The sequence below is a fragment of the Salmo trutta genome, chromosome 24 (assembly GCF_901001165.1).
Source record: "Salmo trutta chromosome 24, fSalTru1.1, whole genome shotgun sequence".
NCBI classification, from domain to species: domain Eukaryota; kingdom Metazoa; phylum Chordata; class Actinopteri; order Salmoniformes; family Salmonidae; genus Salmo; species Salmo trutta.
Genome location: NC_042980.1, coordinates 22,954,721 through 22,965,901, shown reverse-complemented (window position 1 = coordinate 22,965,901; position 11,181 = coordinate 22,954,721). Strand labels below are relative to the sequence as shown.

The following is an 11,181-nucleotide window of genomic DNA, read 5'->3' as shown; positions in this document are numbered from 1 at the left end:
TCTTTGAGCTGAAATATTTAAATCGTTAAAGCAATTGTGGTACGAAGCAAACAAAATACTTTATGTCACTTTTGAAACATTAGTATTGCAAACAAGGAGCTTTTGAATAAACACAAACCATGTGGGTAGGAAAGATATGATCATTTGAAGATGAAATCTTGAATATGAGAATGAATACTTCAGTGACCCCTACAAAACAGCGGGTCCTGTCATGGAAATGATAATCAATAATGAGGAGAGACGGTCAATCACCAATCAGGATATTACTTTATTCAAAATGTATTAATAAGGAAAGCATAGAATAATAACGATGGCTGGTCGACGAACCACCCTTAGATTCCATAAAACAACCATTTGATGCAATAACAGTATTATAACATAATCTTGTAATTTCGCTCTCACAGTCCCCACTCAATTTACTGTATGGATACCGCAGAAAATAATGTTTGCCTTCTTTATACGTTACATCAAACAAATCAAAAACTATAGATTGTACCAAAGGAAGGACAATGTAGTATAAAGTATTTTGGATTTCTTTGAACAGCACTTCATGATACATTTGACAAACATGACTTAAGAGTGATTTTAAATTGATTGTCATAGTATTGACTTAAAAAACAGGTCAATTTTGCAGGAGTAATAAAGGTATTTATAATTAACCATGTTTTACAAACTAATTACATTAAAACTCATCAAAATGAATCAATAACTTAATTTAAAAAATACAAAAGTAAACAAAAAATCTGTCTCAAGGGCCTTTTTACCGTTATTGCATTGTTTGGACAGAAAAATGATATATAGGGTGAGCTATGAACAATCTATAGAATTGCACCATTTAATGATACAAAGTCTAATGCTCCTCAACAAGCCCTATAGGTTCCAGACACTTGGACAGTGATCTGAAACAATTCACTCCAGAACTTTCCTCTAGTAACTTCAACACAAAATTTTTTTACATTGACATTTTAGTCATTTAGCAGACGCTCTTATCCAGAGCAACTTACAGTAGTGAATACATACATTTCATTTCATACATTTAAAAAAATAATAATTCGTACTGGCCCCCCGTGGGAATCGAACCCACAACCCTGGCGTTGCAAACACCATGCTGGCGTTGCAAACACCATGCTCTACCAACTGAGCCACAGGGTAGCCGTCATTATTTTCATCTGCAAAAAGGACAAACTATTAGTCTTTTTTACAAATCTAATAAGTATAAAAATTGCATATCTACATAAGGTTCTGTGCATTTAAGTGAGGGAAATATATTACCTTTTAGAGTTCTGATAACAAAGCGTGTTTCCTCAGTGAAGTTCTGCACCATCTGAGAAAGACGTTTGTTATGTGATATTAAAATGACATACTGTATCTTTCTTTCTATTGGTATGATTCTGGTAGTTCGAAAGAAAAAGAAGGTCGCCACACATCCTATTGCTCCGATCCAATTGATTTATTAATGAATTAACCAACGTTTTGACAGATGGCTGCCTTCATCTGGGTTTTGGTTGATGCTGGTAGTATCATCTACTTCACAGTATTATGACCAGTGTTATGTATTCAAGGGCCCTTCTGCTTTGTTGCCCCAGAGCTTAGAGGCCCCAAATATCTATCAGTCAATCAGTAACTAGACATCATAATCAAGTGCATGGAAACAGCCATGGCCATAACAGCCAGGCCTGAGCGAGAGTTGATCCTGTTGTAGTTCGCATCTGCATCCATAGGCTTACATTCCTGGGTTCCCTACCAGCCAATGATAAGTGAGTTTCCATGCAATTGCCTTTTACACAGGGCCATTAGATAGATTTGTGGCCCCAGCCTGAGGCCCCACTAACTTAAGCCAACCCAGGGCACAGGAGGACAAACAACCAACCCAGAGCCTCTGGAGTAGATAACATGACGACCTCAAACCCTAGCACGCACTCCTCACTGTTCCCCACCCGTATCACTACTCACTGATAGAAACACAAAAAATGGTCTGATAAATAAATAAAAACCAATCCAACTCTGCTTCCATACTATCTCACCTCATCAGAGACCAGCATGTGAATCCCAGTAGGTCCTTGTCTGTAGACGTGGCTGATCTGCTGGGGAGTTACATTGTAAAGGAGAGATGACTTCTCTGGGAGGGCTCCCAGTGTGAGGCGGGGCTGTATACACACGCACAGTGGACTCCACAGGAATTGGCTTGTTAAGATATAGAGCTATACACTTGAACAAAGCATGAAACACGTGAAGATGTAAAGTTTTGCCATTTTGTTGGTCTGTTACAGGTACGTTTTCTGTAACTGTAGTCTAGTCTCACCTTCCTTTGATGGCGCTCAACAGTTGGATGCCATCTGCCAGACCACAGATTTGGATCAGGTCCTCCCTGCTCATCTTCAACAGGTCAGCGCCTACAACATTCACAAAATATCTACAGTCACTTCCAAACTGGTCTGATGACGTTTTGGAGGAATAAAGACACAGAGAGAAAATTCACAGGTTATTTTCTCCAAAGGCCTTCGGCATTAGAAAGTGAGAAACAATTATAGATTTGTAGATGTGTCTGACAGTCACCTGAGTGCAATTCATGGGTGAATTATTTCACATTTAAAATACATTTTCTAACCTATATCTTTTATTTTCACTGGAAAAGTCCTTCAGACATCAACCCCTAGGCATCAAAACAAAAAGATACCAAGACAGCTGACACTTAGAAACAAACATAACATTTTCAAGCAAATTTTCTGGCAACAGTGTACAGGAACAAACTAACAGTAGGTTAAGTCTTACGTTAGATGAATCTCTCACACACACACACACACACACACACACACACACACACACACACACACACACACACACACACACACACACACACACACTTTAAATACATTATTTGAATCCACCAATCAAATGTACAAAAAAAGGATCCAAACATTTCAAAGGTCCCTGTATGCACGGCACGGGTACAGAAAGCACCTTCTCCAAACAGCTAGGCTGCCCATGACAGCTGAAAGAGAGCAGTACCTAGCCAATTGCTTTGCCCTAGTTTTTAATCAGGCCTGCAATCTGGAGCCCGCGCACTGCAAGCCTGTGTACCTGGCCGAGACTGCCGAATATCAGCGCCACCAGCTTGCACCTACACCCGAGGCTGTCCAATCCTACCGCGATGGGCTGGTACTTAAACAGCTTATCGGCAAAGGCTCGCTCCGTGTAGTCATTAAATGAGCAGCCCACTTTAAAAATGAGCACACACACACACTATAGAGTACCTGAGAAAGTGGAGATGATCCTACAGAAAGGCGGAAACCTGTGACACTGAAACCACTGCAGCGTGTCATGGGTGAGGACGATGGCACAAGGTGCTACATGTCAAAAAGAAGAAGAGCCATTGAAATATCTAGCTATAGCACCCACTGACTGCCCATCGTCTCTAAACAATCGCCTAAAAAGATAAGAGATGAGAGCAACGGCATTAATACTACTCCTGCTGTTACTTACTCAGAAGAGCAGCCAGACAAAATCAGCTCCCCCTGCTGGATTGGAGAGCTGTTGCTATAAAAGTAAAGTGTAACACAAATGGGGAAGAGAACAAGAGTTGGGTCATTGAGTAATGATTTGTGCTGATTAGACTAGTGCAAATAGGCAGTTCCAATGGATTGGACGGTAGATAATGGAGGATCTAATTTGGCTGAACTGAGACCTCGTCCTACATTTGCCTGACGACTCGTACTGAATTTTATTCCGCTGCTCTACCTACCTACCTACCTACCTACCTACCTACCTACCTACCTCCATCCATCCATCCATCCATCCATTTATCGCTACATACATTCAGTCTTTGACTACCACCACAGAAGTCCTTTCTGCTGACATCAAAGTGAGGGGCATTGTACAAAACAAGTCATCAGTGTTTGGATCATTTCTAACAAATCATGTGTGTTAAGGCTCTGGCCCAATCCATCGGTTTCTGGGACCAATTAAAATGGCTTAAATGTGCTTGTATTTGAGAAGTAGTCGGGGAGGAGATCATATCCAGACTCATTGTGGAGAAGAAACGTAAGTGGGGTCGTGGCGTTTGGCATAAGGATTCCTACATAAGGATTCTTTGCAAAATGGGTTGTGCAACTAAACTGCCAAAGATGCAAATAGATACATCCAGATAGGAAAGGTGTTAGCACACATGCACTCACTCACAGACACAACCCACATCCACAATAATTCTAACCCTAAACCTAACACCTTAGCCTAAAATAGCCTCCTCACTTCTCTGAATTCTAGTTGGTTTACTATTCTTGTGACTACTTCTGGTACTCACAAGTATAGTAAAATCTGTGCACGCGCACACGCACGCACACACCTGCTGCTACCAGACTCTTATTATTATTATTGGTAATTAAATACTGCACAATTTAAACACTTGCCTCCCAATCCCCCCTTCCCCAAAACACATGTAATTATTGGACTATAAATTGTGCCTTCCTGTATTATACTTATGCTAACTTCCTGAAATAAAAATAAAAAAATGCCATGGGGCAAAGAGATAATATTGCAGTTTTAAAGCTAATCTCCATAAGTCTGAGAGAAAATGTTGCTGTTTAAAAGCTAATTTCTGGCAATTCTACACATTTTGCCATTGGGCAAAGAGGAAAATGTGTAGTTTTAAAGTTAATCTCAATCTATTCTACACATTTTGCTATGAGTCTGCTTGCTATGAATTCTATCTGATGGCCTTTGGATGTTTAGGTAAAAATACAAATAATGTCCCGTTTGGAGCACTGACAAGTAGAGAGCATAACAAAACTAAAAAAATATTGTTCTACTCTACTGAGCCATTTAATTTATGTTCGTATTCTTATTGTTGTTGCACTGTCGAGAAGGAACCTGAATGTAAGCACTTCGTTGGATGGTGTATACCATGTGTATTTTGTACATTTGACTAATAAAACTTGAAACTTTAGTTTTACCCATCAGTGAAGCTACATGAAGTAGGGGAGCTGTGGTAGGCTGGGAAAGGAGTGCAGTTAGTGCTACTGAGATTTGGGGCATCAGGCCAAAAGGAACACTGAAACAAAAGAGGCAGAAAAACTTTAATAAGATGGTCCTGGCTGAGAGAGTGGCAAGTCTGGTTCATGTTTTACTAGGACATTGTGATTGTAGTCTGACACAGACATAGGTGGGAAATCCTAGAAAACCAAAATCAGGTTAATAGAAAACAATCACTATTTGTTCTGGAACAACAAGCACTATTGGTTCCTGCATGTTGGCTGATGCCAAAAGACAAGGCACTGACGCACTAACTGTCCAAATCATTAACAGACAACTGCATCAAGGGCTAGTTAGAGTGACATTCAACTACGGAGTCCAACAACAAAATGAGTACATATTAACATGTTATGACAGAATAGCTTGTCAAGAGACACACAGCTACAGTGTCAGGTCCCTTACCTCTGTAAGCATGGTGGAGAAATGCACATGCTCCAGGTACTCTCCGTGCTTGTTCGGAGTGAAGGTGTCTATCTGGATACGGAAGGGCACTCCCTTCTCCCCACCATGCTTCCTAGGGGTTAACTCGGTGCTAATGCAGTTGACCTGCACACAAACAAACATACAACATACACAATCCATGAGTCATTATATGAATATGGTAATAAGAGTTTCAAATGCAAGAGACAGGTGGAATTGGAAAAAAGTCACTCTGGAAATTGGGAACTCACAAATAGTTTAGAAATTCCTTAAATTCACCTTAAAAAAACATTTTATATGTCAATGTGATTTTACTTTAATCCCAATTCCAACTCTGGCCCCAAATAAGCTAGAAAGCAGGGAAAATAAAGATATTTGACCGTGTTACCTGAATGAAGACGGATGCGTTCTTGACAGGATCCCAGAGAAACTTTACAGTGTTGAGTGGGCACGAGGCTTGACGACACCCACAGAGAGGAGAATATCTGGACACAATCAATCAGTCAACGATGCAATCAATCAATCACAGCAGGCAAGAAGGAATTGTAACGCTCTATTTTACACCCCGCCTTTTACCAGGTAGTTACTTAGAAATTACTAGTTAAAATGATAAATACCTAATAACTGAATAGTAATTAGACTTCAGTATCAGACCTGTTATAAAGTTGATACAAAGGTAATGTAGAAATCCTCAGATATCATAGGTCAATTATCAAACAGACTGTGGTCAGACTTTACTTAAGACGTTCTCTGGTCTGCAGGCAAACATACTCAGCGATATCCAGGATCCTGTCCCCGGGATGTTCCATCTTCATTCCTCCAGCTGCTGATGTTCTGTGTACTGCAGGCGGCAGTAGACAAGCAGGACAAAGCATTAGTACGGAGCACAGTGACTAAGCAAGGCAGCCTCACATGTGGCCAAGCAGGACCAAGCATTAGTACGGAGCACAGTGACTAAGCAAGGCAGCCTCACATGTGGCCAAGCAGGACAAAGCATTAGTACGGAGCACAGTGACTAAGCAAGGCAGCCTCACATGTGGCCAATCACCATGTCGTTCGGCAAAGTGCGAAAAGCTACACACAATCCCCCAGAAGAACCATTTACAGATCATTTCGTCAGGCAGCATTAAAGGAGTGGAAATTCTATGGATTTCATCACCCTTGGCTTCAGCTCATACGAGTAACACTTAAAAGAACAGCCTACAGATTCCCATAGAGTAAAAACATATCAAGGGAGATAATGCTGCCGTTAAAGATGGAATCCGCAGAAGGGGGAAACAGCGCCACTGGCTGCCCCACCACCATTGCTATTGTTGGCGAACTAAGGAGCATCGCGAAGCATGGTCAAATAAAAATACACCGTGCGATGATGTCCAATGAATGTTTCGCCATTAAGGATTCCAGCTTTAAAGCCATAGGAGTCCATTATGTCTGATTGTTGTGAAGTAAATAACTACCTTTATAACACAACTATTTGTTGACAGAAGCTGTGGGATAAAACATCTATGAGTGCTATTAAGACATTAGTGAGGAATCAATAGTAGCAGTTTGAAATGTCACCATTTGAGAACCTTTTGCAAAGCACATACATACAGCGTTAAATGTTTAAACCACTGGTCTGGACAGGTAACAACAGAGTAGATAATTGTCTATACATACTTTATTATTGTTTCCACACATACTAAAGGACATCAATTCATGTTTCTCCTCACTGTTGCATTAGTATTAAGTTAATCGCACACTTAAACCTACTAAGAAGATAAAACAAATCGTAAAATGAACAACCTGTAAAAACAACCTGTTTCCGTTCATTTCAGGCTATTACACGGAGAGACTCATGCATGACTGCCCAGAGCCCAAGGCCATAGACAGACCAAACATGTCATATGTTTGTACAAGTGCCACCTGTTCCATTCTAGTGTTGTTAGACTGCTTCATTGAGCACAACCAAAATCTGACGGTCCTTTCCTGACAGCCTGACGACACGCAACTTTCAAGTGGATGAAGCTGTGTATTCGGACATGTCTAAATTCAATCAAATGACTTAATTTTTGCATATGCATATCAGCCTTTGTTTTAAAGAAAGTCATTTGATTGACATACCTTTGTCTATCACCATTGAAATTCAAACTCGACTCCCATAATTGAAATAACTTAAAAAACAAACATAGATCCAACATATTATAACAACCTGCAACAAAATGTGCATACAGTGGCAACTTGAGTTGTACTAATGGGTGTTATTCATAAACCAAATGGCATCTTCAATATACCATCTGTTCTTTTTCAAATAATGAAATAAAGTTAAACAAGGTTTCCTTTACAACAAACAACAAGTGTCTTACTGAAGATATAAATAAAGGATTGTCCTAATTTCCTTGCTATAAGACAAAACACTCTTGATTTACATTTCAACAATGTAAAAATATGTAAAAAAGTCCCAGAAAGCAGAATTGTACGCAAGATAAACATATGCAAAAAGAGCAAATAAGACAACTAGAAGGTAAGTGATGTGTTGTGTGATGAAGCTGGTGTGTTGTAGGGTAAGCTGAACTGAGTGGTGTGGGTAATGGTGTCTAAGTTCAGAAGGGGAGAAGTTGGATGATAGTACCAAGTTTTCAAAGATGGCACCTGCCCAAACCCTGAAGTGGAAAGAACAGGATTGAGGAGTCACCTGTGTGTTGACAGTTTCAGGAAATGGAGGATACATAAACAGATAAAGAAAAAAAGGTCAGGGAATAGGTTACATGAAAGTCAAAAATACATACACAATACAATGAACCTACCTTTAAACATTTGCTGCTTATATCTGTATACTACACTCGTTTTCTGTTAACCATACGGATTTCGTAGGACTGACCTACATTTTAAAACATTAAAACAAACCTGATTAAAATGTAAAAATGTGAAATAAATGAATCATAGAAAGGGGCAGTGTAGGAATAGGAATGTATTCAATTCAACACCTTTTTAAAAAACTTTAAAAGTCAGGTGGTGCCTCTAGAGAGCCCTTGCAGTATCCCCCAAAGGTTTTCAACCACATTATGGTTGAGCCTGCCAATTGTAAACTGCAAATCTTTACTGTTACAATATCCATCCTAGCAAGCAAGTGCTTCTGTGCAATAGTAATATCATATAAACATATAAAAGAGAGAGAATGACCAATACATTAACTTCATTTGCCTAAAGATGATCTTGAAGAAGTTGTGTGTGATGCAGTTGTTTTGTTTAAGAGGGATGTTTTTTCCACATTTTATCTGTGCTGACGGAGAATGTTCTTCTGAGTGGGCCTACACTCAATGAAATGAGTTCTTCAATCCCATCCAACAACATGTGCATTTCGTAATAAAGAAAGATAGCTACCTTGGTTTATATACGTCAGAGTTTCATCCTGCTGTTTAACAGCGGGCGAGGTTTCTGCACATAGAACATATTGAAAAGGAGACAAGTTTGGTGCCATTTTTTGTTGCGTGTCATTCCGCATCGTGTTTCAGGAAAGGTGACAAAATATCTCTAGAGAGCAGAAAAAGAGGGGAGGGAAAGGTGTGGTTGATCATTAGAAGATTTATCAAATCACAAATAAGTCAGAGGCTTCTCAATGGTCAGCCAGAGATTGATCTCATCAGCACCTCTTGGCCAAGGTACAAAAGTAGATTAAAAAAAACAACTTGTATGATGCATAATCACATTGCACAAAATGATTTAGGCATATGATGTGTACATTATATTTATATCTGAAATACATTGGAATAGGTCAATTTGCAAGGCCTCGGCCAAAGTTCATGCAAGCAAGACTCAAGTGTGATAATGGTGAAATGGGTAAAACAAGTTTAAAAAGTTGAGGGTGTCATGGCCTTAGTGCATTAATAAACAATTATTATTGTTGCTTTCAGTCCCCTTCAAATAAAGCATTTCAGAAAAAAAAGTCACGTTTTTCTCTATTGCATGAAACTTTTCTGATAAAAACGTCTCCTAAAAATACAAACGTTTCCCGATTGGACATTTCCACTTACCGAATATAACTTGCAGTTGAATGCTGATGGTAGTGCTTGGGCTGGTTGTGCCAAAACAACATGTTTTCCAGTGCAGCGTCTATGGTATCCCCAGAAACAGAGAATGGGAATTGGATATGGCACCCTGATCTGTTACTTCCACAGGTAGGTCTGCTAGCTCTCTCAGACGTTTGCTGGCCAGCACCCTGCTACAGGCTTATATACCCGCTATGACATCACTTTCAATTTATTAGGATACCTTACATTACCTTTGAGAAGCAGAGTGGGACTCACTGTTTGTGTCTCAAATGGCACCCTATTCCCAATATAGAGCACTACTTTTGACCCGGGCCCATATTGCTATGGTCAAAAGTAGTGCACTATGTAGGGAATGGGGTGCCATTTGGGATACAAACACTGACCCATCTCCCCTGCCCCGTTGTAGTGGTAGCCTAAAATCAAATCTTATTTTTCTAATGACAAGCACAGTAAGATCCATCTTCATGTAAAAAAAATGTGGCTAACACGGCTGGTTACTATTTAGACAGAAGAACTAAACACACCTCGGCACTCAACTCTGTAAATGAATGGGAACAATGCTACTGATACTGCTGCCTCGAGTGAATGTGGATCAACTAAATATACAAAGACCAACCTATAAAAAGTATATTATAAAAAGTGAATCAACTTTCATGGTTGTTTATTTCTAGAGCAAACAAATGTACATTGTTGCAAATCATCTATCACAGGTGGATGTTAACGAAACCCTTCTGTACAAGTTGTCATGAAAAACTAAATTAAACAATTATATAAATACAGATATGAATCTTACATGACAAAACAAACACAAATAATAACATGCATAGTGAACAGATTTCTAGGAATACCATCATCAGTAGATCATGTGGACAGTAAATGAGCCAGATCTTCATGAGTCATCAGCCAATACAGTACTTTGTCTGTAACAAAATGACTGGCTTCTCCCTTACACACAATAAAATACAATTAACATACTTGTAAAAGGATGATGGCCCCATTTGAAAACAAAAAACATTTTTTTGTGATTTAAAACTTAAGCAGATGGGAATAGTTGCCAGATACTGTACTTAAGTACCAAGGCACACACACACAGCATACCTTATAAAGCCACATGCCCAAATATGTAGTACTTTACTAAAGGAGAACTAGGATGCTTTCACAGTACGTGTCTGCTTGGCATTTTGAGACGGTTATGCCCTGTACAGTGTACATAATTGTCTAGGGCAGACAGAGACTTAAGTTTTGGTCAATTTACAGAACTCCGTGAGTGTATCGCGGCCAGGTGTCTTCCTCCCCTACCAAAATAATAACTTAATTGTTGTAAAGGCTGACCAAACGGATGAGGTTACAAGTGCACTTCAACAGCCAAAACAGGACCCATCGATTTAAGGCAGCACAAATTGGATGTGCTGCCCAAAAACATGCAAGCTAATTCGCTAACGAGCAAAAAAGTGAGACAGCCAAACTTTTTATTTCATTTCATGAAAGTTGCGAAGCGGTGATTGATCAAAAGTTATGTACAAAATACTTAGTTTGCTCATCATGGTATTTTCTTTATTGCAAAAGCTGTAGTTAGGTGAAGGGAAGGTGACAAGAAGAAGTGTGTAATACTGTATTATTATAAACAACTTATATTTGCATCGTCATGGTGAATATTATTTTATCTGTTTGCAAGCCTGTTTAGTGTAGTTCATGGGGTAAT

At 39.4% G+C, this 11,181-nt stretch overlaps 1 protein-coding gene across 7 annotated transcripts; it reads right to left on the bottom strand.

The window, feature by feature from the left end:
• Positions 1-248: 248 nt before the first annotated feature.
• LOC115160958 (transcription factor CP2-like protein 1) lies at positions 249-6,338 on the bottom strand. Of its 7 annotated transcripts, none has more exons than XR_003869148.1 (9): positions 6,220-6,338; positions 5,837-5,933; positions 5,431-5,574; positions 4,950-5,047; positions 3,255-3,537; positions 2,303-2,393; positions 2,025-2,084; positions 1,273-1,324; positions 249-1,169 (listed from the first exon to the last, which is right to left on the bottom strand). XR_003869148.1 is itself a non-coding variant. In XM_029711556.1 (9 exons), exons 1-6 carry the CDS (start codon positions 6,321-6,323, stop codon positions 3,320-3,322), a joined length of 525 nt encoding a protein of 174 aa, XP_029567416.1. In that variant the 5' UTR covers positions 6,324-6,338; the 3' UTR covers positions 249-1,169; positions 1,273-1,324; positions 2,025-2,393; positions 3,255-3,319. The 7 variants fall into 7 exon arrangements, 6 of the variants coding, with proteins under 6 accessions (XP_029567416.1, XP_029567418.1, XP_029567419.1 ...); XM_029711556.1 differs by having other exon boundaries at positions 2,025-2,393; positions 3,255-3,347; positions 3,484-3,537; XM_029711558.1 differs by having other exon boundaries at positions 2,025-2,169; positions 3,484-3,537.
• Between the last annotated feature and the right edge of the window lie 4,843 nt (positions 6,339-11,181).

Excerpts from the sequence above, each read along its gene's own strand:
- LOC115160958 (XM_029711555.1), bottom strand. The coding sequence starts at position 5,459 with ATGTGCATTTCTCCACCATGCTTACAGAG. Across the intron at positions 5,048-5,430 it reads TCTCCACCATGCTTACAGAG|TGTTCCTTTTGGCCTGATGC; the intron begins GTAAGGGACCTG and ends CTTTTGTTTCAG. Across the intron at positions 1,325-2,024 it reads ACATGCTGGTCTCTGATGAG|ATGGTGCAGAACTTCACTGA; the intron begins GTGAGATAGTAT and ends CGTCTTTCTCAG.